The 24568-nt window shown below is 37.9% G+C and overlaps 1 protein-coding gene across 4 annotated transcripts in view; it reads left to right on the plus strand.

The window, feature by feature from the left end:
- The window catches only part of TENT4A (terminal nucleotidyltransferase 4A), a 58442-nt gene extending 35715 nt beyond the window's left edge, over window positions 1-22727 (plus strand). The window contains exons 11-12 of one of the 4 annotated variants that reach the window (XM_041411829.1): window positions 10882-11040; window positions 20507-22727. In XM_041411829.1, coding sequence (XP_041267763.1) covers window positions 10882-11040; window positions 20507-20686 — 339 coding nt within the window. In that variant the 3' untranslated portion in view covers window positions 20687-22727. The remainder of the gene's footprint in view (window positions 1-10881; window positions 11041-20506) is intronic. The other 3 variants (XM_041411830.1, XM_041411831.1, XM_041411832.1) reach the window with 3 other exon arrangements.
- The last annotated feature ends 1841 nt before the right edge of the window (window positions 22728-24568 follow it).

Consider the following 24568-nt stretch of genomic DNA (forward strand, 5'->3'; position numbering starts at 1 on the left):
ATTTTCAGCCAAGCAGTTAGTTCATGTTTTAATGGTAACAGGGCACTTGCATAAACTCTTGTCAGCTTCCTTATTTTAAAGTAGTTTCTGGGCTTTATTCTCCTCTTCCTGGAAGAGGAGGCTGCAGTCTCTTGAAGTATATGTTCCCAGACTCTTTAAAGTTCTGCCAGTGGTTTTGTTTTGGTATAAAGTTAAATCAGTGCAGAATTGGGCAGTGCAGATTACAATGCGCAGCACTGCGAGGCATGAGCAGCTTATTGTGAATCTTAGGAAGCATTTTGTCTTAGGTAAAGGCATTGATGGAACAAGATGTAATATGCAGTCAGCTGTGGCAGTGAATAACTGGATGATACCAAGAGAGGTCCAAATACCTGTTTCTTGACTGCTTCCAAAAACTAATCAAATGTGGAATTAAAAATTGTGAATTGTGTTCAATAAAACTTTAGTAACTTTTGAGGAACAAGCACTGCCTAAATATGTTCCAGTTACTTTCTGTAATTACTTCATGCTACTGCTCTTTTGGTGTTGAATTGCCTTTTTATGCCACCTTCAGTAAACAGGACAAATGTTTTAGTTGTACCATCTGGCTAATGAGCAAAGAACAGCATGATACTTGCCAGTGATACTGTTAGCTATGCTTCTGGTTTAAGTAGATCAGTGGGAAAGATTTTGCTGTAATAAATTTTTTGAAAAATGCAAATATTTGCTTATTACATTGGGAGTGCACAAAATGAACTCCCCTTAGTCCTGTTAGCCTGATGCTGAAGGTGAAACTTCATTGCCTGATGCCAGAGAAATTACTGAAAAGTGAAAAGGAAGCTCTCAACAAGATAGAACTGAAATCAACATGGGCATTCACAAAGTAAAAGGAAGTGCCATGTTTTCTAAGAAAATAAAAAACCATGTCTGTCCTTATGAGAAAATGCCAGTATATGACCTGGCCTATGTCCTTAGCAGACTTGATAGCATGTTAACTTAATTTGGAATGGAATGGCAGGTTTCTAAAAAATGACTGATGAGTTCATCCTGCTCTTACTTGTGTGTGCGAGGAGGAGAAAGTTCTGACTGAGCAGTCCTGAGCTGCACCTGATTCAGGAAGAGAAGCCTATTCTGCCATACTCAGCTGATCCATGCCATGATCTGGCATAGTGCTGTGCCTGGGTTGCAGCAGAGGAACATCTGGCATGTGTGACAACTTGCTATTTGTGCCAGAACATCTGGTGCATTATTAATAGGCATGATGTGATGAGCTTTTCTGTCAGCTTCAGAAGAAGGTATTTATGAATATGGTGCATCTCCTCACTTTAGAGTTACATGCAGTGTTACCTCTGTGGAAGGATTGTTCCTCAGGAAGGATTCTGAATTTATTTAAAGTTAAATAATCTGAAATTTTCCGGTACTGGAAGACTGAAAGCAAAATATAGATTATAAAGAAAATGCAGGCGACGAGGAGACCCTAGAGTTACAGCTTGCTTTCTTCTTCCCAATAATTAAGGTTTTATTTTAATAGCAAGATATTATTCCCTGTGTCACTATTGACCTTAAGCACAAACTCTACAATAAGACGTTGTTTCAGGAGGTGTGTTTTTCATGACTGCAGAATATCTTTTGCTGTTTGAGATGCAGGATCCTATATGTTAAATCGTAGACATTAGATAGCATATTTGCTTTCCTGCTTACTGCTAAAATTTCATGGGTAATAATGATCAAGTGGTCCTTTCTGAGTTCTACCTACCATTATAATAGAAATCAGCTTACTTGTGTTGAGGAAGAGGAAATAGGCTTGAAAACTTGGGACATTGCTTTCTCACATTGTCCCTCTCTAGCCATCCACTGAAGTAGTTGTATTTTGAAGTCATCACATCACTGTTTGTTGGTGATAAGTCTGGAGGCCTTGCATATGTTTGTCAGCATGTCATGGAAACAATATTGGCAGTATATATTGAGTGTGCAGGCGTTATCAGAGCAGTGCAGTATTGCTCACAGGGATCCTAGAATTTTTATTAAACCCTACAGTTTAATAGTTGGTTGCAATGCAGCATGCTGTATGGTCTTTAAAGATTTTCTTCCTTGGAGTTCTGACAGCATTACAGGTTTTGCATTAATAATCTGTAAATACGACTCAGCAGCTGAATGGATAATTGTTCTGGTGTCTTGGACTTATGAGTCTGTCAGCCAAAGCAATGGTTATAGATTTATTCCGGCAGCAGGAAAACAGAACCATAGGTAGGAGCATGTTTTTCTCAAGATTGGATTGTCATAAACCAGAGCTAACATCTAGAAGTCAGCCTCTCAATGTCTGTATATGTTCAGAAAAATGGAAGAAAATAAGAGCTTACAGTTACTACCCTGAGTTCTCCATGCTGGTGGCAACCTTTTAAATAGGAGAACTTAAGTACCACTGAGGAACAAGAGAACTGTCTTCTTAAAGGACAGTCTTCTCTTTCCCTGTGTATTTTAGATTTATGTGCTTTTTCTCAGCATACCATCTGAAACTCAGGAGGATATTTACTTTCATCTTTGCACATCTAGGACTAGTTTGCAGAAGAAGACACTTCTGGGCCACTGTGTGTCTACGCACCCCCAAATTAAGAGAATAATTAAGATATAATTAATAATATTAAGAAAAATAATGAGACCAGATCATAATTTGAACAAAAGATATCCTTTTCTGAATTTCCTGAAGTAGAAAGCTTTTTTCAAAATGCCTTAGTCTTGCACTCTCTGGCCAATGAAATTCTAGCCATGCTGTCTTTAGTAGGTGTTCTAGCCAACTGTAAAATCTTAATCACAAAGGACAGCTTTTCAAAAGGCCAGTAAATTTTGGATCAAAGACATTGTGGAAGAGAAGTCTGTCTTCGGGTATCACTGTAACTATTAATGGGAGAGCTGTTCAGTTAATGGGATTGTCCTACTGTACATGTCAATACAGGGCTCTGACTCATTCAGCAGTACTTCTAACATAGTTCTGTGCAAAATATTCAGTACTAAAATTCCTGCTGTGTCACCTTGCCTCTGTGAAGAATGTAAATATTAGCGATCAGGAGCAAACTGAAGAACACATATTAAAAAACCTTATGGATATAAGTAATCTGGTTATCAGAACATATCAGACCATTCCTATATCTTTCTCAGTTATGTTAATTATCAAACTGATCTATGTAGTAAGTCTTTTCTCAATGAAGCTTTCTGCTAATTTCAAATATCCTATGCTGCCCTGAAAAAAAACGGGTATATTCCTCACTCCTGCAAACAGGTAAGTTGTACAGTATGATGGATTCCTACATGATCCAACAAATGTTGACGTGAAAAATAGAAGATGTTTTATAAATGTCTTTGCCATCAAGGACAGTGCAAAGGGTGTGAATTTTTATTTTATGAAAGCTAGAATCAAACTTTGACAACAGAAAGCAAGCCTCTGGCATTAAAAAATCTCACCTTGGTACTGAGTCAAGTGATTGCTTTGAGAATCTGAAACTCAATGAAATGAGCTATGATCACCCCTAGCTCTCTGCTTGTTTTAAGTAGTTACGATGTCAGTCTCACAATCAAGCAGTGACCAAATTCCTCTTGAAAATGCTATATTGGTAGAGGTTTTTTTTTCCTGGGTGTGTTTTTTTTCATTCTGGACCTGCACTCTATAACTGGTGACCAAGATTTCTTGTTGCTTAAGCATTGTGTAAAAATGCTTTTCATTAGCTCAGGCAGTCCTAGAGTAGTGCTAGAGAATAGCTACTGCCTGAACAGCCTCTGCCAAGTCAGAAATAATCCTAGGTATGTTTTTGCATTTTCTCATTTTGGCCTGGTTTGATTTCTGGTGCTAAGTATGTTCTGCAGTTCTGATAATGTTATGCCAAATAAAGCTTAAGATTTTATGAGACAGTGATGGCTGCATATCAGTAGCAGATAAAATAGGTAATAGGAAATTCTTAAAGCCCTTTTCTGTTACGTTATGGATATATAATGTCCAGTCCATCACAGAAATTCCAAGGTGTCTGTTTGAAGTTTGTTTCTGCCAAATTTCATACACCTTATCTCAGTGTTTCTGGTGATATTGTTGTGTGGGCTTCTGTGATGAGAATTTCGTGAAGACCTCTGAGTTCTACAGTCATGCCAATGTTTCAAGTTTCAGTGTACCCCTGTCGTCTAGCTTTGGAGATGACACAATCCTTGCCTCTTTTTAACTTTTTAACTTTTACAATAGCTTCTTTCAGATGGTTCTTGAAATTAACTATAACCCTTTCATCAGAATGTCAGTGCTTGATCTGCCCATGGTTCAGCCCCATCAGCTTGAGAATATGCTGCTGAGCAGAACCTGCGGTGTTCTGTGAATCTGCTTTTTCACTGTATTGAAGTATTTTGTGTTCAGTACCTTGATTGGATGCTTACATTCTGAGACTAATATATAAATATGACTGATGAAAATAAGACTCATTGTTCCTTCAGTTCTGCTGAATGCATAAAAGATCCACCCTGATTTTTGGAACCGTTACTTGCTTTATAGTAATGGTGGTTTAGTACTTGAACTCAACATGCCTAATTAAGTTATCAGTTATCTCACCTTCCTTCCTATTAGCCAGACTACATTTCAGCTTATTAGCAGGAGCTATTGTGCTTCCATATTCACAGAGAGGTGATAGAGTTATATGACATATCTTGTCTGGATAAATGTTGTGCTTTTTAAAAGTGATTAAATTTGCAGGCATGAGGCATGCTTATCTTCAGAAGAGGGACAGACACTTCAGAATATGTAACAGCTCTTCGTGTAGTCTTGTCAAATCCGTTGTAATGACTGATTAATTTATAGAGTTGCAGTTGAAATTGTGTGCATAAGGAGTGTGGGGGCAAAAGGAGATTGCCTAATAAAATTCTCAGCCTTGAGAGCAGGAGCTACACAATTTTTTCTCTCTTCCCTCTTCTTTTTCCGTGCCTGTATATTCTCATGTCCTAACCAAAGTAATTGTTCAAATATGTGTGAATAGTTGATCATCTTTGTGTAGAATAATGCAGGTTTTGTCTTAAGCTTCTCCCCTTCCTGAACAAAAAGAGGCAAGTTCTTTAAAAAGCCTCTCTTAATGTTTAGCCTTCAGAGGGATGTAATTGCTGACTTGCAGACAGCTTGTCTCCAAATAAAGCAGTGGGCAACGCTGAGTGCAGAGACACAGACAACCTGGTGTTAACTAGGGAAAAGCATTTAATTGACATTTGATTTGGGGCATTTAAGAGTTTAAGCCCCCAAATCCTTAAAAGCACCATTATTTTTTCTTATTCTTGCTATGCAGATTTATGAACCATTTGTGTGGATTAGAGGGGAACAGATTTTTCCAGTGCTGCTTTTGCCTGTTTTCTTCTTTCACTGTATGGCCCCATGTTTGTTTCTGAAGTTTTTAACCTGTATCTCTGACAGTGTGGAGTTTTATACTGTCTCATGCTTTTCTTCAGTTCTTCTGCATCAGTTCCTTGAGCAGTCTCTTCTTCATATCCACTTGAAGTAAGAGTAATTTTCTGCAAAGCTGCAGGAGGCACAATTTTGAATACAAAATTCTAAAGTAATTTTATTTAATAAGTTATTCTAAGCAGCACAGGATGCAGAGAGAATCTGTAATTCAGCAAGTAAAGTGGGATTTTACTGCTGTGAGGTCAGTGAAGTAAGGAGAGGAGCACATATTTTTTTAAGAGTTGACTTCAGCTAGTTTCTGATGCCAAAGTCTAAGCTGTAGTCTTGCATATCTAAACATTCCCTCCCATGAAAAAGAAAACCCCAGAGAGGTACCTAAGATGTTTTAGGATGGAAGAAAACCTAAATTCAGTATTTATAGTCTAGTAGGGTGCACGTTCAGCTTTCATAAGGAATCCTGTAATTCAGTGCACAACTTGAAAATCAAAGTAGAAATATTTTTATATATAGACCAGTTAAAAGCCTGTGAAATAAAAGTATTGGGGCAACAAAGGAAGTTTTAAATGACACACTTTTGGGATCTTTTTTATTTAAGATAGCTTATCTGAAATACAGTATTGATAAAACGTGGAATAAGCTTACAGTCTGGCCTCTCCAGGTATAATGAAGTGTGGTTGAAGGGGTACGGGGATTGTATTTAATCTGGTACATGGTAGATAATGTTTTCAGTTGTCTTTCTGTAAAACAAACAGTAATGCTTTTGGAGGATGCATATTTTTCAGTTTGCTTGTGTGTCCTCTATTCTTTTCATTTCTCCCCTTCTGTAATCACAATGACCAAGATATTTTCTTTTCAAAATGAAAGGCAGAAAAATCAACCAATTTCACCTTAAGACTTACACTGTTTATAGGCTGGCCAGTGGAAGTGGAGCAACTATATTGATACAAATTATCCTGTGGCCTTCCACAGAAGTAGAAATTTTGTTCGTCTCCATTCTACTTTATTTACACAATAGTAGAAGTTATGGCTCCACCTACCAAGAAAGGAAATGGCACACAATGTGGAAGAAATGGGATAAGGGCAGGGGCTGATCATACAGTCACCTTGGGAAGCATGCTGGTTTATCAAGCACAGTTAAGTAGGCTGGAGCTAAAGCCATTTAAGTGAGAGCATGCATTGAAGTTCTTCTCCTGTTCTCCTACAAACTAGGAAATGTCTGAAGTCCTCTGGTGTTGCTTTATGTTCAAAGGAAGGTGGTTTTGCACATTACTATGCCAATTCAGTAATAGGATGTATGTGCTAGCCAAATTTCCTTTCATTAGCTGCTCCTGCTTTTTGCACTGGCATTCACCTAATCCTGTGGTGAGCTGATTCAGAAAGTGAAACTAGTAAGAATGTGATTACTGTTTCTGTGGTTCACCTTTGTGAATTGGCACATAATAATGTCAGATGCTGAGACAGGTGTAATGGAGAAGGCTGGAATGGGAGAAGTCAGAAGGAGTAAGACTGGCAATCTATTGCCTTAGAAAAAAGGTATAATCAGCCTGTATGAGATGTAATTGTAAGTAAGGAGAGGAACACTTGCAAATGTTACAGTGTAAAGCATTAACTATAAACAACAATTTTCAGTTCTTTGCTTTCAAAGATGGAACAGAGTTTTTATTGAAATGGTCATTGTTCTCTCACAGCTTCCAGCTCCTGAATGTTGTGGGAAAGAGAAAAAAAAATTGTTTAATTAGTGGAAGAAATTTTGAGGGTGGAAACAATAAGGATCTTTTTTGCCAAGACTTTTGTAGTTCCTTCTTAGAGATGGGGGTGAAAACCCAAACTCATCACGCTATCAAGAAACTTGGATTCTATTGTTTTAAGTTTTTATTTCTGAGTACTAACTTTAGGATAGTTAGACTCCTTTCACATTGAGCCAAACTTAAACACAATGGGGTCGTGAATTAATCTCAGGCGATTTCAGTTCTTAGGAAAGCATACTGTCTTGAAAATGGAAAGCACTGAAATGGTAGCTGTTGTTAACCTGAAGTTACCAGGTATCTCAAGCCTTGAGTTGTTAATGGAATTGAAATAAACTCTTATGGCCAGACCAAGTCTGTAATGAGGTTTTGGGAAGTAAATATTCTCTTGGTGATGGGGTCCTTAGTCTTCTTATAATGGAAGATGCATTTTGCAGAAAAGTAAATTATTTTACTTTGTTTTCATCCTATGTCAAGAAAAGAAGCCTGGATTTAAGTTCTTAATCTTTGATATGACTGCACTGTTGCACTGTTTCTGTCTAGACAGAAGTTCATCAGTAACACTTGAGTTTCTAGGTATCTTCCATACTTTCTCCAGCATTAAAGTAAACCGGAGTCCACAGTAATCAGGGCTATGAGTAGTAGAAATCTTCCTTCTGCATTCCAAGTTCTTAGTCAGAAAGTTGAAACTGGTTAAAGAGCATGTTTTAAAATGAAAACATCCCATGAGGATAAACCTGCATCTGTTAGTCTTTCTTGGTTTCCAAAAGGATATCTTTAGAAGATATTTTCCTTGCAGGATGAGGTACTGCTTTATGAGATGAAGTCTTGTAGCTTTATCCCTACATTATCTGCTAAAATCAATTGAGAGATCATACCTCTTTAGTGAACATTTATCTTTTTTAATGTGACCTCTGTAGCTCTCACCCTAGTAGTGGTCAGAGCTTTTGTCTTCAAGATGTGTACCTAATGTGTTGAAAGTGTTACCTCCATGTATTTACTTGTAGGCCATCTGAACTTCTGTAATGTTTTAAGTTTGCACATTACACTTAAGAATCTGTTGCAGAAGACCGAGAAAGATTTAATCTTTCAGTGTAGGCTGTGCCTATGGAAAATGAGATTTGTTCACATTGGGTTCAATTTTCTGATCCAAGTTTAATCTTTCAGTTTAAGAAAGATTAAACTTGGGTACTGCTCTTTACAGAAGGATTTTGATCATCTTGAAGTCAAGAGCATCAAAATATCAGTAATATAAGTCAGTCAATATCAACTCCATACAGTAATGCCATTGGCAATCCAGTATTGCCTTAGAAAAAGATAATCTGCCTGTATGAGATGTGTTTCAGTAAATCACACTTGAGGCAGAAAAATATGCCTTTAAAAATTAAAATAAAGCTACACAAGCTTAGTTTGTGGTGAATTCTAATCTCAGTTAAATGTTGCAATGCTCTTTTCTCTTCCATCTGCTACTCTTTTTTTCTTTTTAAAGCCCTTTAGAAATCTCATTAATGAGAACTGTCCCATCTGAGTTCGGTATGTGAATCTTCAGGAATCTAAGCAGAAGAGAAAGGGGAGATTCTTTGAATGGAGACACTGAAATTGTTCTTTGGTCAGGTTTGTGAGGGCTGCATTGCAGTAGATTTGCACATTGGTTTGGCTAGTTAAATTCCTTTTTCCATCCCATCTGATACCTCTTGGGTACTTGTGAGCATGCTTAGAACTTGTCTGTTCATTTCCCCTTCTTCTGATTAGTTTTTAATAATTCCATGACCAAAAGTGTCCAAGGAAACTCATCTTTGTGGAGACCTCAGCCTGTTCCCGCAGTGTTGATACTTCAGGATTGGGCAAAGGAGAAAAATGCTATCCAATCTAGGCATCAACTAAGCTTAATTTTTGGTCAGTGCTACAGCACTAGTTTCCCTCTGTGATGGACATATTTATTAAAGAATAAACATCTGATCTCATAAATAAGAAACTTTCTGCGCAGATTCTTTTCACAAGTATGATGTGTCTCTGGTGAATTCATGATGCAGTTATCTGCTTCACAGAGGCATATTCTTAACTTTTATCACTAGTTGAACTAATAGGAGAGCAGCTCCTTTCTTTCTACATCTTATTTTTTAGTAAGCACAACTTTATACAGACCAATAAAAGACTGGTTGTTCTAACAAATTGGTTTTATTGAGGACTCTTTCTACCGTGAGTATTCAATTCAGCTGGGATGCAAGTTATGCTTTGTAGTAGCTCATTGCTTAGGCTGCTCAGTATTCACAGTTGTCAGTCTCACTTATATAATCTTCTTCTCCAAGAAAAGCTTTCAAATATTCTCTTGTTTCTCTTCGTGAGCAGCCTATTCTCTAACTGAAGAATCTAATTTAGAAAACAAGATCATTTGAGGGCAAGTAGTACTGCTGGAGATCTATTTAAAGTTCATGTGATTTAAGTGAAGAGTCTTTGTTTCCAGGCGATTAATCTTTAGGGACAGAGCAATAGAATACTTGAGTAATTACTTCAACAGTAAGGATCCATGATGACCTGAGCCAATAATGCCCTTTTAATGTGGTAACTTCTAAACTACTAATTGGCCAACCCCCATCTCTTGCTATATTTTGAACCCAACAGCTGGCAGTGGAAAAAACACTAGTGGTTTAGGATAAAGAATAGGTCATTCCATTGTTTTTAAGTTCAGAATGCTTTGGAGTTAAGAATGTGGTAAAAAAACAGCAGTGAAACGTAGGGGAAGCTACTTCTGTCATTATGTTATGGCTGAAAAATAAGTTTTACAAGTGTTGTTGTGTTCAAAGTTGTTTTAAAAGGCTGTAGCTTGCTTTCTGCCTTTCTTAACTTGAAAATAATTGATCATTTAGGAACTCAGGTAGTTGGGTATTTTCAGACTTCAGCAATTCCAGTAAACCCCTGGGTGTGAGCTTGCCTCCTTGCTGTTGGGTGTTCCAGATAAACAGTACTTAAGCATCATCCATCTGTTTGCTTAGGATGCATCTGAGATTGCAGGTGATCAGGCTGGAAGGAGGAATAGTAATCAGTGATATCAGTTCCATTGCAGTATCTTTTCTGTTATCCTGCATCCATTTTGCTTTCCCTGAAGAACTATCCCTCAGGTTTCAGATGGAAAGCGAGGGGAGCAGAACTCCCCGAGAGCCATGACGCGTGTGACTGGTGCATATATACTGGTCCTGAGGGGCAGAGCATCAGCTTGTTTATTGGGAGGTGGAGCCCTAACTTTGCTGTTGCTTGGTGGAGTGGGAGAAGGTTGTGACAATTGCAGTGAGTAACTTTGCCATACAAATCAGTACACTCCAGAACACTTCTGAGGACTGAATCTGTCATGACAACTAAAATTCTTGCTTTTCCATCACCCAGAGTGTTGCTGGTTTTGTTCTGTTTTTTTTTTTCCCCAGCTTTAGTTCTCATCTTCTAGTGTGAATTTGCTAGAGACATAACTTTGGCTTTAGATTTGTGCTGACTGGAACTGACATGTGATTGCCATAGACCTGTTGACATTGTCATCTTAATGGAGGTTCAGTTAAACTTTTGCTAGATGTATAAAATAAACATAGTGCTGGCTTTTATTTTTTTTTTTTAGTATTGAACAAAAATCATTATGTTTTACAATATTCACTTGAGTTGATATTTCGGGTGCGTTTTCACATGCATAGCCTGTATATACTGTACTTTCTGTAAAGTTGCTTTTCTTTTCCCCTTTTTCTCTGCCAAAAGGAATCAGATACACCACCTTGCCCAGCTCCTAATGTTTACCAGTTCAGTCTTCAAGCACCGACCCAGCTTATGGCCAATTTAGCACCCGCATTGCCCCTGCCAAGTGGTAAACCCCAACCTGCGCCTCCAAGAGCCCTGATAATGGCCGCCAGTAATCAGGTATGAGCCAGCAACTCCGTCACGAGCGAGCGAGCGATCACTCCGCAGGTGCAGGTCATGTGCGCTGTGCTGTCAGTCCTAAGGCCTCTGAGGATAGCCTTCACAGAGCATGTGCTGAGCTTCATGTGGTCATAAAAGTACTTACTGCTGTGTCAGAGGTGTGGGGAGAACAGAGGGTGGGAAAGGGCTTGAGTAGAAGAGCCCCTGCGCAAGACAGACACCTAGGAGCAGGTTAAAGAAGGAGAGTTGGGTGTCTGACTCCTTAAGCTGTGTTTGAGAGTCCTGGTGCCCAGCTGGTGGGATATTTGTAGATCCTTAGGCTCTTGAATTTCCACCACCATATAGGTGGTGGAGCTTTAAGATAGTTTTTGAATTTTAAGGAATAGTACTGATCTTTCTAGGCTTATTTTGTTGTCTTGATTTTGAATTATTAGATTTGGTTACACTTCTAATATTCTGTACTACATTTTAAAGATAGAGAACAGAAGATTGATTATGGACATGTGCACAAGGTTTTTTACCAAAAAATTAAATGTTTGCAAAATTGTGCTGGGACCTGAATGTATTTTAGCTAATCTGTCCATTCTGGTACAACCTCAGTGCATCTTTCTGCAGGAAAACACTCCCTCAGTGTTGATAATTAGTCTTGATATATTAGTCAGACATGCCTCACACAAGGCTTAATGCAAATTGTGGGTTGTAGGTTGCCTGTGGTAACAAAACAGTGAGCTGGTTTCTTTGAAACTTGGTTTTGGTCAGGTTCTCTTCGTACTTCTCCAAGTCCTTCTATCAGAGTTCTTGGGAATCAAGGGCCCGGAGATTTTCAACTTAATGTCTTTTTAAATTTGATTCAACAATTCATGGATCTTCACTAGACACTCTCCTGTTTGTCCATATCTCTGTCCCTGGGGAGTCCAGACCTGGGCCCAGCACTCCATGTGTGACCTCACCTGAGCTGAGTAGAGGGGAAATTATAATTTCCCTTGACTTGCCTTTGGTTTTAAGCTTCTAACTGATTGGACAGATTCTTCCCCTCCTTCCTTTCCCTACCGCTCAGTCCCACCTAGGCAATACCATCTTACCTGCACAGGAAATTTATTAGTGAGAAGCTAATAGGATAATATATTTCTATTATAATGTCTGCAACTGAGTATTCACTGGCTAGTGAATATAGTCCAGTCTGAAACTTCAGAAATTTTTCTGGAATAAAACTGGGGAGTTATTTTAAGTTAAATTTCATCTCAAATACGAACTTAGTGTAGATTATTCTTTTCCTTAACAGCTCTGCTTTTCTGAAGTGCCCTGGAGCTAGTTAGGAGGAATGCAGTAGTTAGTACAGAGCAAGCTGGCGTTCAGAGTGTTTCCCACAGTTGTGAAGAGACAATGTGTTGTGTGAATTTTGGATGTCTGCTAGAATTTTGAATCCTGGAAAACAACTGCTTTGTAGCACTTTTTCTGGCTTTCTGTTCCTTGGCTGTCCTTTCAAGTGATTGTTAACTGTTCTGTTAGTAGTTTTATGGTACTTAAATGTTTAAAAGCAGGAATTTTTTTGTGGCTTTGCTTAACAAAGATGTGCCTTAGAGAATCACTTTAAATAAGAAGAATTTCTTGCTACCTGTAGTTTAGAAATGGGATAATAGGTTATTTGCATTGAATTTACCAAAAGCTTATATTTTGTGAAGTAGAAGTGGGGTTTTTTGGTAAAGTTCATGATTGAATCAGAAGTGGGAAATGAAATAACTTTACCCAGAATACTGTAAAATATCTTTTTTCCACTTCCAACTTTCTGGAGCATGACTGTGCTGGATTAGGCTGATGGCTTTTCTTTTGAGTTGATGGGAATCAGCTAGCTTGTAACTCCTAATAGGTGACCTCTTAGAGGACTCCTGCCCTGGTAGATTTGCACATGTGCAAGACTTCCTTAAAAGCAAGTCTTCTTTCATATTCTAAAAATTTTGAAAGGCAATAATTTGTCTGTTTGGTGTCTTCAGCTTTCTCCCTGGCAACTTCTTCCACCTCTACAGCTTGGAAAGCTGTATCTAGGTGTCGAATACAACTCTCAAAAGCAGGAGATGCCAAGAGCATTTAACTGTATTTTGAACAAATTACTGCCTTCTAGGCAAGATTGCTGCTGTTAAAGCTTCCTGGTATTTTCAGTTTTGAAACATGTTTGCTGTGATTGCCAATTCTATTTATGTACTGCATAATTAATTGGAGAATTTCCAGGTAGTTCAGGGACTGATTAAGCTCCTGGCACAGGTCTGAGTGCTTTTCCGGATCATTATCATCCATCATTTTTCCAAGGTAATCATTCTTCTACTCTGCTGACAGCAGTTTGAAATTTTACTTGAAGTTCATGAAGCAGTGTTGTCCATTAGAAATAAGCAAAAAGATGTTGAGATGCATGTCCAGATGAGTAGAGGGGGCAGAAATTGCTTGATGACTTCCCAAGGAGAGGAGGGGACTACATTCCCTGTTGTTACTTTGAGATAAGTGTAATTCATGCTGGATTGCTGTTCACTAGGTTACCAAAATTAAGATAGAAGAAACTTCCTTTTTCTTAGGTCAGAAGAACTCTTTCATTTAGCTTTTAAGAGGCTTTCTTTTTCCCCCAAAGCGTTGTGTTTTGATTCCCAAGTATCTAAAGCCAGCAAGCACCAGTCCCTCTGCTGCATTGGCTGGCTTCCAGTGTGTCTGAGGAAGTCTCCAGTAAAGATCAGTGGTGTCTGATTGGGAATATGTTCATTGCTATGGAGACAACTAGGAAGTGAAACCTTAATGTCAGTGCTGAAATACCACAGTCAAAAACTGTAAAGGAGCTTGCAGGAGTAGATACTTTTTTTTTTTTTTTCCCCAGATACTTTTGAGTTTGGCAAAATAAGGCAGAACATTTAAACTTTCATCTGCTTTTTTATATTGCATTACAGGCACTTCTGTGGCTAGCATACTTTGTTTCAGTTTGCTTTTATCCAGAACAATTGTTAAAGGTGTTGCTTTGTCTCACTAATACTGCTGATACTGCTTGTATCTCTGAGATGATTGCTGGAAGGTTGGTAGTGTTGCAAACCAAATTGGTCCAGGATTTGAGTCAAAATTTATTTTAGATGAGTGCAAACCGTCAAGTGTAGCTCATTTGGATGAAGGCTAAGTTTGTAAAGACACGTTTTAATTTGTGTCAGTGCAGAGGTATGCTGAATTCCCTTTGTATATTGAGATATTTCAGTGTTTTCAGTATGTCAACTTCAATTTAGAAATGACCTGATTTGTTCAATGGCATTTTTAAGCTGTTTAGGTACTGAAGGCCTCTTCATTCAAACAAACATTTTTGTCATTTTTTTAAATTGAGAATGTTCTCATTTAGGGTGGAATAATTTTTCAGTGTCCATGTGTTTTCATAGGAAGTAGACTATGGTTGTGTACTTTGGAAACAGTTTTGATTCTAAATGTCAGGCTCTCATCTTCTGTGTGTGACCGAACATTGTTGGGTTTTTAACACATGCAAAATATAGGGGAAGATGATGTTTTATTTCCTTTTCTAAGAAAAGAGGAGAAGGAAAAACTGGATCTGAGTTTCAGAGGTTGTTTTTTTCAGCTGAAAACAGTACTGGAGATTTTTCGTCTAGGTTGCCTTATATTTATACAGTCTTTATGTGGTGTTATCCTTCCATGTGTGGAAACTGACTTCGCCTAACCAGACCCTGGATAACCTAATCTGATTGCTTACAACACAATGTTGGATTAAGTGGTCTCCAGAGGTCTCCATATAGACATCTAGTCTAGATGTTTAAAGGACGGTATGAAATCCTCTGGCCACATTGTTGGCTGCTTCCTGAGTGCTTTCTGAATTGCAGGAAGGTCTACGTAGCAGTTTCTTAGAAACAAAAAAACCCCACCATAAATAAAAGAACGGAAATGCAGAAGTCATACCTTCCTTTTGTTAACGTAGTACTCCTTTATCTTCCAATGTCATTGCAATCAGATTTTTGCTCACAAACTGAGATGGATTTGAATAATCACATATGTATTTCCTCTGCAGACCTTTTCACATGTATTGGTATCACCGTATCATTTGGAAAGGATTTTTCTTACTGTAGTAATAGTTTTTCTGTTCCAAATCAAAAGTGAGAATTCTCAGTGAGATAAGATTTCTTTTTAAGGTCTGAAACTGTCAGCTTTGTTGTAAAAAAGCTATTATCTCTTGTTCTCTGTAGTGACAAGTATGCAGATACACTTCACGGCCCGTGTCACAACAGCAGCAAAGTTGCAGTATGAGTTCTGTCTTCTGGTAGCATTGTTTTGACTCTTGCCCCTCAGTTTTGAAACTTGAGTACTGACAAGATCAAAAAGGATATTTATTTCATGTGTCATTCTACCTTCTCTACCGTAATGTAGTTCGGTATTTGCTGCGATGCTGATGGTACTGTTTGCTGTCAGCCCCTCATTTTGGGGACTAGGCCCTCTGCTCTCTCAGATACTAATTTATCTTGGAGCTGCTCATACTAATATTGCCTAACCTGTTGTGAAAGGTGAAGGGAACCTTGACCTTTGTGTGGTAGCTCTGCCAGTGATCTATAATGAAGTGGAATAAGGTATGAAATATTGAAATAATCTGCTCCCTTGAAGCTTTCATTTTTCCAAGTTCTCTTGTGCTAGAAGGTAAGAAACATCTAAAATCTTTCTTGCTTTTGAGCTCTTTTTAGTCCCTGTGCTGATTTTCCTTTTCTTTGCTGTTCTTAGAGCTGGGTCCATAAATTTCCCCTTTTAGTAACAGAATTACAATCTTACAGTTCTGACAGTTGGGTCAAAAAATTCCCCCTTTTAGAAAAGAGTTTGGGCTTATTTTATAAAATCTATTCAGGACTCAAGATTTTATCAGTTGTAGCTGAGAGTGACCTGTAGGTCCCAAAAAGAGAAGTGTCTTTGTCTACTGTGCTTTGAGCCTTATTTCCCTAGACTGCCAATACTGAACAACTTTTGGAATAATTTATTTTGGTTTGTCTCTACTTCAGCTTAGAATTCTAAACCACATAGAAATCTTACCGGGTCATGCACATGCAAATATCTTGCAGAATCTTGTTAACTAGTCTAAAGTAATGAGGCTAGGTTGCCTAATAATTGGCTTATTGCTTGTGTACTTGTGACTAAAACGTTGGTTAGGTCATTGACCATTATTTCTCTGCAAAACAATGAATCTATTTAATAAAGAAAAAGTTACATTTTTTAGTGTATTTACAGATGTTATGATCAGAAAGTCAATTGAGTGCTACAAGCCTAAAATAGAGAGTTTGGAAATATTGCCAACTTTTTGAAATATTTTGAGAATGAATTTTGAGAATAGGTTATTTAAGGGATACTTAAAATGTTAATGGTACATTAAGGTAGCACTGAATTCTACTCTGGTATTTCACATGAAATGGTTTTGAGGTGTGTGAGTTTGATTACAAGTCTGATCAGCTGTAGGCTAGAGTCAGTCATGGCCTTTAATCCTCTTAACAACAAAATATTAAATATGTCATATTTCAGAACTGTCTTACTCCTTTTCTAAGATTTTCCTTTACTTCTGTAAGTACTTACCAATCATTTTGGAGCACTGTATGTATAATCTATTTTTAAGTTGAACACAGATACTTTATTATCAACATTTTTCTGACTTTCTTTTCTCCTTACTTTAGAAATTCTATCAGACAAAAAAAGAAACCTAACAAAAGACCAGAACAATTCAGAAGCCTGTTTATGTTTAGACTTCAGCTCTTTATGTTACTTGTGTTATTTCAAATTGTAGGGGATTGATTTTTGGCTAAAAATTTTCTTTTTGAATAATGGCAGTCTTTAAATATCAGCAGTTTTGTACAGTAAATTTGCCAGTATTTAAGAATAGAAATTTTGTTTCCTTAGCAAATAATTACTTGGACTTTCTATTGCACCCAGATTTGTTTTATTGAGTTTTTTTCTGGGGCTTTTTAGCTTTTTCTTTTTTTTAAATTTTCCAATGGTGGTTGTTTGGTTTTTTGGTTTGTTTGTTTGTTTGTGGGTTTTTTTTTGGTTTTTTTTTGTATTTTTTTGGTTTTGTTGTTTGTTTGTTTGTTTTGTGGGGTTTTTTTTTTGTAGATTCTGGGGGTTTTGTTTGGTTGTTTTTCTGCTTTATGTTTGAGTTTTTTCCCTGGAAGCTTTTTTGACCTGGTATGTGATGAGGAATCTCACCTTACCCTCACCCCCAGCCTTGCCTTAAATGTGAATTCCTTAGTTTACCCTCCATATGTAGCAGATTATTCAATGCGGGTAAAAATCAAACCAGTTCTATCTGTTCTGTTTGGTGAATCAATAGCCTTAAGATGGGAGAGGTTGTTCTAGCTAGAGAAATAGATCAAAGAAGTTGAAACTTCTAAATTGAAGATTTTTGACATATCACAGAGGAAGGGCTTTCTTTTTGGATTATCTGATCTCTCTAGAAATCATCTGCTACAGATATCATCTCTCAGTGGTTGTGTCAGTCCTGAGCATGGGAATGTCCAGAAGTTGGTGCACAGAAGAAAGATGTTCGATGCAGCCTCTTGAGATGTCCAAAAACATGAAGTAAATTTATTTTATCAAAGGTCCTGAAGGAAGCTAGGTGAATGATACATGTGTCGTTTAAACAATTAACTAATTGGAAAATTAGGAACAAAAAATTCAGTTTTTGTAAAAGATAGAGTTCACCAGGAAAGCCTTGCAGGAGTTTGTGCTGCCTAATATCTAAAAGGCAGTGGATGAAGCCTGGTGAAGTTTGCTGGTGATGTGAAGCACCTTAAGGGCTATTTGAGAAAGGATGCAGAAGGACATTTCAAGGTGATGCACCAGGAGGGAGAGAAATAGTTTAAGCTTTATAGAGAGTGGTAGGCCCTGAGCACACAGTTTCTTGTAAAGATGACATCTTGCAGAAGACCACCAGGGAGTATAATTTTGCCATTTCTTTCCTCATCAGAGGAAAGTCAAAACACAAATGAAAGCAGAATAGGGAAAGATGTTAATAGTGATCAAACACATGGAATTGCTTCTGTGTGAAGAAAGAATGATTGTTTAACCTCGACAAGGTGAGGTTAAACAATCATAAGCTAGGTCTGTGTGGTCATCAGCAGTATATGAAAAAGTTAGAGAACGGAATGACATGAAATTATTTTCTCCAAGAACTGATAGATCATCCTGTAGTAGGCTCAGTTTAAATGTGATGCTCATTTACGCTGTGAAATGCCATAGCACAGGATGCAGGATGCTAAAAGCTGATGGTTAAAAAAAAATTAACAAACTAGAGAACAAGATGTAGTTGAGAACTGGTAAATATAAAGGTATCATCTCTGACTGAAGTGGTCCCTGAATCAATTTCCTTAAGCACCTCTCTCAGCTGATGAGTCATGAGACTGATGGATTCAGATCCTGCTCCAATAGGTTAACAGTGTTTATCTTGATGACCTAAAAACAATGTAGAATGCTTCATCACAAGCTTGAGTTCATGTTCTGGCTAGGTTACTAATCATTCTTTGAAGGTTTGTTTACCTTTTGAGCAAACAAGGGGTATGACATCTTTTAGGATACATGTAGATGCACTTTTCATGCTTGCTGTGCTGCTTGACTGATCTTGAGGTCACTTGCCATCCTGCTCCCAGTAGATTTTTTCTTTGTGAACCCTCATTCATATTGAGCAGGAAATTCCCAGATTTTTCACATTTTTCACATTTTCAACTGAAGTGGATGGATGGGCTTCCTGGAAGTTTGTATGCTCCTTGATCATTTTTGTTCTAGTTGTCCAGTAGCAATACTAAAGTTTTCCTCTGTCCTTCTTCAGCACGTAATTGAGGGTCACTGTGACAACTGGCTACTTCTAGTGTTTTACTATTACAGGGTAGTTTTTAGTATTTTGATGTCATTTCAAGTAAATGTCTGTATATAATTGAGTCAGAGATATACTTACTGAACTAGAAAACTTTGCACAAGGATGTGACATGGTGTGTTTGCTTGAAGGACCACTTGCCAAAAATAGAAAACATCATTTTTCATAGTTTCATGTTGTTTACTTGCTAAAATGTCTACCAGAATCTATTTATGAAATATACATCAATAAATTATGTTTGGGAAGTAGTCTCTTAAATATGAAAAATTCTCAGCTTGCGTTTTCTTTCTCTGTTTGTCCTTGAATTATTTTGCCACTGGTAGTCTGAGAACAGGACTTGGTGTTTAGAAGTTGCATGTTGAAGGTTGATTAAGTTGCAGTAGGACACTGTATAAATCAAAAATAATTTTAAGGTTTTTTTGCCATCCTGTAGTTAACTGTGGTTGTTCCTCAACACTGGTCTTCACCAGTTTGTCTTTCTGGATGCTCAGTGTCTCTTCTAGTAGTAACAGTTTGACAGTAAAATGTTGCTTATGGAATTATGCTTTCAATAACTTTTTGTTTTGTGCGCACAATTGTGGCTTGTTGTTCTTGTTTCTTTCTACTTCACACTCATTTGGAAATACACAATGTTAAATACCTGCAGCTACTTCAGTGTTCCAAGCAATTGTCCCAAATGTTAGCTGTGTTCCTGTTCAACCCCTTAAGGCTTGTTATGGGCAATCAGCTGTCTGTTGAGTTATTGCTGTCAGACATTGGGAAAGGTTGCTTGCATTGATGTTATCAGTTTAAGAAGTCTTTCAGTTTCATCTTCTGAAACTCTTGTACCTAATTTAAGTACATACACATTAAGCCAACTTACTGTGTGCCATTAAGTGATAGAGATGCTTGTAGTACCTTACGGTGGGGTAGGTTTACACAGGCTGCTACTAAACCTTCTGGGCAGTTTTTGTTTCAAGTTATTGGAGATCCCCCAATGAAAGTGTTATGCAATATTTCTGATCACTTAATTGTTTTGCCTTGGTCTGCATATGAGGTACAGTCTAGGAGCTCTGTAAGCTGATGATCAGACCAGTAGGATTTACAAGCTCCTCACAAGCCATACTTAGTTAGCCTGTCACTGACTTGAGATTATGGGGAAAGCAGACTTCTACTCCCCATGCATCAGCTCAAGTGATCATGCCCTTGCGTTTCTCCATGATGTTTCTGGAGAAAGGACTGAAGTATCTCATCTGGTCATGCTCTTGCTGAGATACTCCAAAATACACACATCTGTCACAATTAGTATTTATTTGGGAAGTTTTTTGGTTTTATAAGGGAGTTGTACAGTGAGTGTATTTCATACTGAGATCCGAGGGTGTTAAAGATGCTTTGAAATCTACACCATTTCATTTGCAGGACATTTTCTTCAGAAAATACTTAGTAAGCTGCTAGTGCCTTGGGACTTGCACAGCTGTAAATAAACAAGCATGAAAAGACCAGTTGCTTCAAGCAGTGTTTTGTGGAAGTGACTTATATGTTGAGGAAATCCTACTGTTAATATATGTTTTGTTTGCTGTTTTTGTGCTAAATGAATGCTCATCTTATTTTATTTTTTTTTAGCAGCACAGTGGAATGAAGTTTTCCATGAAAGGAACTCATAACCAAGGCAACAGCTACAGCCCCGTCAGCAGTGGAGGCATGAGGCAACCAGTTGGTAACCGTGGACACCACCAGTACAATCGTAACATATGGAGAAGGAAAAAACACAGAGACAGCTTGCCTATTAGTCTGAGCAGATAATGGCAGATGCCAAAATGACCTTCCCTGTTCAGACAGACTGAGTGAGTGCCACTCGACTTGAGGGATGGAGACCAGCGTCCAGCACATCGTTTTATTGGTGTTGCCAAATATCTGCAGCTGACTTCTTTGCATGTTTCTTTGTGTGGTGGTTCAGTCCATCTTCAAGAAGTAGTTGTGCTTATCTGTGAAGCCTTATTAAATGTGGAAGTTTGTTTTCTGCCTTCCCACAATGGTTCATTCAGTGCCGAAGCAGCTCTGACAGTAGAACTGCAAGGACATTTACAAATGCTGTAGCTTTTTTGCTGTGGCTATATCTGTTCCTTTTATTTTAGAAGTGAAGGAAACTTCAGCCCCTTGGAATTATTTTTTTTTTCTTTGCAGCAAATCAAGTTGGGAAATCATAAAAGTCAATTTGCTGCTCTCCTGGTTTGTTTTTTGTTTTTTTTCAAAGCTCAGTTTTTTTTCTCTGTAAATATTGGAAGTATGATTTGTGCAATAACTTCGAATTTTTAATTTAATTTCATATTATCACATAAGTTATATTTAAGGGGAAGAGGTTTTTTAATTTACAGATCCTTTCCCAGGTTGCATTATCTAAGTTGGGGTCATAGTTTTGGCAGGTTGTCTGAGCAGTGTTATAAACATGACATTTGGTAATATTTGAGGCTTCTTGATTCACAATGAAAGTGCGATTTGGCTTACAGTTTTAAGAATTTACTAAGCTCCAAAGCATTTTGACCCTGTGTTTTTTAGCTCATTGTCTGGCCTCTATCAATCGTCTTGCTCTGACCAATGAGTTTTAATTTTCTTTAACTAGACAACGAATCGAACATTTGTAGTACCAGAAGTAAAACTTTTGAGTGGAATGGGAAAAAGGTTGGTTCAAGTCCTGATATGGAATTAAAAGCTGTGAACTACATGCTTTGATGCATTTTAGTAACGTAACCTGTTGATGTTTGGGTTGAAACAACACTATTAAACAGAGGTACCCGGCTTAAGGAATGTGGAGAAAGGAAATATGTTGATTCCATTAAGGAATCTGTATAGTAGTATGCATTAGTTCTGTTAAGAGCAAATATATAAAAAGTACTTCAGCTGCTCTAAGCATTACAAGAAGTATCTTTTAATGTGTTGCAGGAGAGCACAGCCCAGTGTTGTACACAGTATGAGTGGCTGGCACTTAATTTACAGATGCATACAGGTATACTATGCAAGTGTGTATTGCCATGACAAACACTGTCTTTAACTTTTTGAAAAATGTACATCCTGCCTAACCCTGAGTTTTTAAAGCACCACAGTTGTCCTGGGAGTAGGTCACATCTCATGCCCTCTGACTTCCCTTTTTTTAAGTGAGAGTTCTTAAGCTATAGAGAAAACTACAGGTGAGTTATGTAAGTCCACTAGCAGAGAAAGCTGAAGAATCCTGTTAACAGGACATCTATACTGTGTACAGATAGAGAAGGTTTTAAAACTGGTATCTGAATATTGAAATGAGGTGTCAAGCATGAAGCTTTTTAATATGCTGTATGCCTTTGAAGCAGAAGTAGTTCATGTTATTACTGAATCTGTCAAACACAAACAGGTCCTTGAGGGGAGAGAGGGCAACATTCCAAATTAGAGTAGTGCATATCTGTTTGCAGAAAGTTTGTCTTAATGCTCCAGACTCATCACAATAACAAAGTTCTAAAAATTGTGAGCTGATTCATAAATAATATCTAAGGGCTGTTACATGAGCCTGTACTGCTTAGTCTTCACACACTAGCAATATTGAGCATAACTACATTAAAGAGCCTTCAGAGGCTTTAATTGGTGTCTTATACTAGTGTCCATTTTGAAGCAAAACTCATTTGAAAAGTGGTATCATGTAACACTTCAGTCATGGTGAACCAAATGAATTGGCCTGGCTATCACTGTGGTTATGTGCTACAGGTTTAAAAAAATGTTTAAATTTTTTGTGTGGACAACTATGTGGAAGCTAAAATTGACATATTTTTATGTAAAGTTTTCTATTCTTTGATTTTTAATAAACTTTGGAGACCAGTCACTCTTCTGTACTTTTTTTTATGGGATACTTAATGGATGAAGTGACATTCAACCTTGTCCCATTCTCTGATGTACACTTTGAACATCTGCTTTAAATTGTTCATGCTGAGTGCCTTCAGAATGAGCTTGGAAGGTAGATGGGTGCCCTCAAATGATGGTGGTGTTTTTCTCAAGGGAATAATGAGCATGGATGTTTCTTTTGTACTTGTGGATTAGATCCTTCGATAATGAGAAAGCAGAGGAGCTGGAGGCAGTGCCTGCAGTGTTCTCAAGAGGAGATCAGCTGAATACTTCCTTGGGATGCCCTAACTTTTAATTAACTTTTTTTTCCTAGTTCCTCCCTGTAGTTTTAAAATTCCTTTCAAAATCTTAATCTAGGTTTCAGCCTCCTCAAAGATTGGATGTATCTTGTCTTTTGTTGTTATGTTAACCTTCTCAAAGGACTCTAAAGTGTCAGCAGCTGACTCTTAATTTAAAATTTTAACAAATGAGTCTTTGGAAGGAACTCGTATATATATGTATATATATATCTGTGAGTGGTGAGAAAGGGAACTGTTTTTAATAGATAGCAATGTAGGGCTAGGGTTTGGCAGTCAGGGAGGATACTTGGTCAATCTTAATGAGTATCTGCTGGAGAAAAGCAGAGTAGCAGTGGGAAGGGAAAATAATAACCGCTCAGTAGTAGCTTGAATAATAACTATTATTTTTTTCTGTCAGCAGTTAGCCAGGCTGACAGAAGGATATGTAATCTCTGCAGGCACAAAGATTACGTGCAGCAGAATTAGTTTTGTAACTTCCTGGACTCCACCTTTTTTGTCCTTCTGTCCCAGATGATGATTTTGCTTTATTCCTCCCACAAATTCTGCTCAACTGTCTATCCTATGTTACTATATATATACATTGTTAGTAGTCTGCATTTAATGCATTAGGGTTCTCCCTTGAATCCCTGTTCTCTGATAAAAATATGAGAAATCCCCTTGATCCCAGCCCTAGTGACTATTTTGTACGCTGTTCATAGGCAAAACTAGTGGAAGGAAGAGGCTGCAAGTTGCATAGAGGGATGGGACCCAGAGAGTCCATCATAGAAAGAGCTCAGTTATAATCTATAACAAGAGATGTTTGTGCTGGTGTTGCATTGCACTTTCCCTGTAGCTCCATCCCTGTGCACTGAGGCAGGGTAAGAAGACAGAAATGTGACGGAAGAGGCTGCAAGTTGCATAGAGGGATGGGACCCAGAGAGTCCATCATAGAAAGAGCTCTTTTGTAATCTATAAAAAGAGATGTTTGTGGTGGTGTTGCATTGCACTTTCCCTGTAGCTCCATCCCTGTGCACTGAGGCAGGGTAAGAAGACAGAAATGTGACTGCTGGTACCATGCTCCTGGTTCAGCACTGTTTCTTTCCATGGGAACAGCCTCTTGAGAATGGGCATAGCAATAGTCAGAGTAGCATTGGAAAACAGCACGCCTTCAAGCCATGTGAGCTTTTCATCATTTGTGGGTAAAAAGAAAAGCCTAAATTATGAGCTAACAGGCAACTATGTCTTGGTGTATATGTGTGGGGAAGTGAATGTGTCAGCTTCTGTGCTCTCAAAGGCAGGAAGCTGCCTGCTTGCTGACTGCTGCCAGTATAGTCTGGTTATAAATTTAGTAATACCTGGACTAAACCAAAGTGTGACGTGAATTCTTCAATTGAAAGACATGTCAGAGCTATCGATTAGGTGGCTGCTCTTGTGCACTTACACTGTTTCAACTGGGTCTTGAAGTGTTGTGGAAAGCAGATGTACCAGAAAAGGAGGATTTTGGAAGTAGCCTTAGAAGCCTGAAAATAAGTATTTTGGA

The sequence above is a fragment of the Onychostruthus taczanowskii genome, unplaced genomic scaffold, assembly GCF_017590055.1.
Source record: "Onychostruthus taczanowskii isolate IOZ18803 unplaced genomic scaffold, ASM1759005v1 scaffold37, whole genome shotgun sequence".
Taxonomy (NCBI): Eukaryota; Metazoa; Chordata; class Aves; order Passeriformes; family Passeridae; genus Onychostruthus; species Onychostruthus taczanowskii.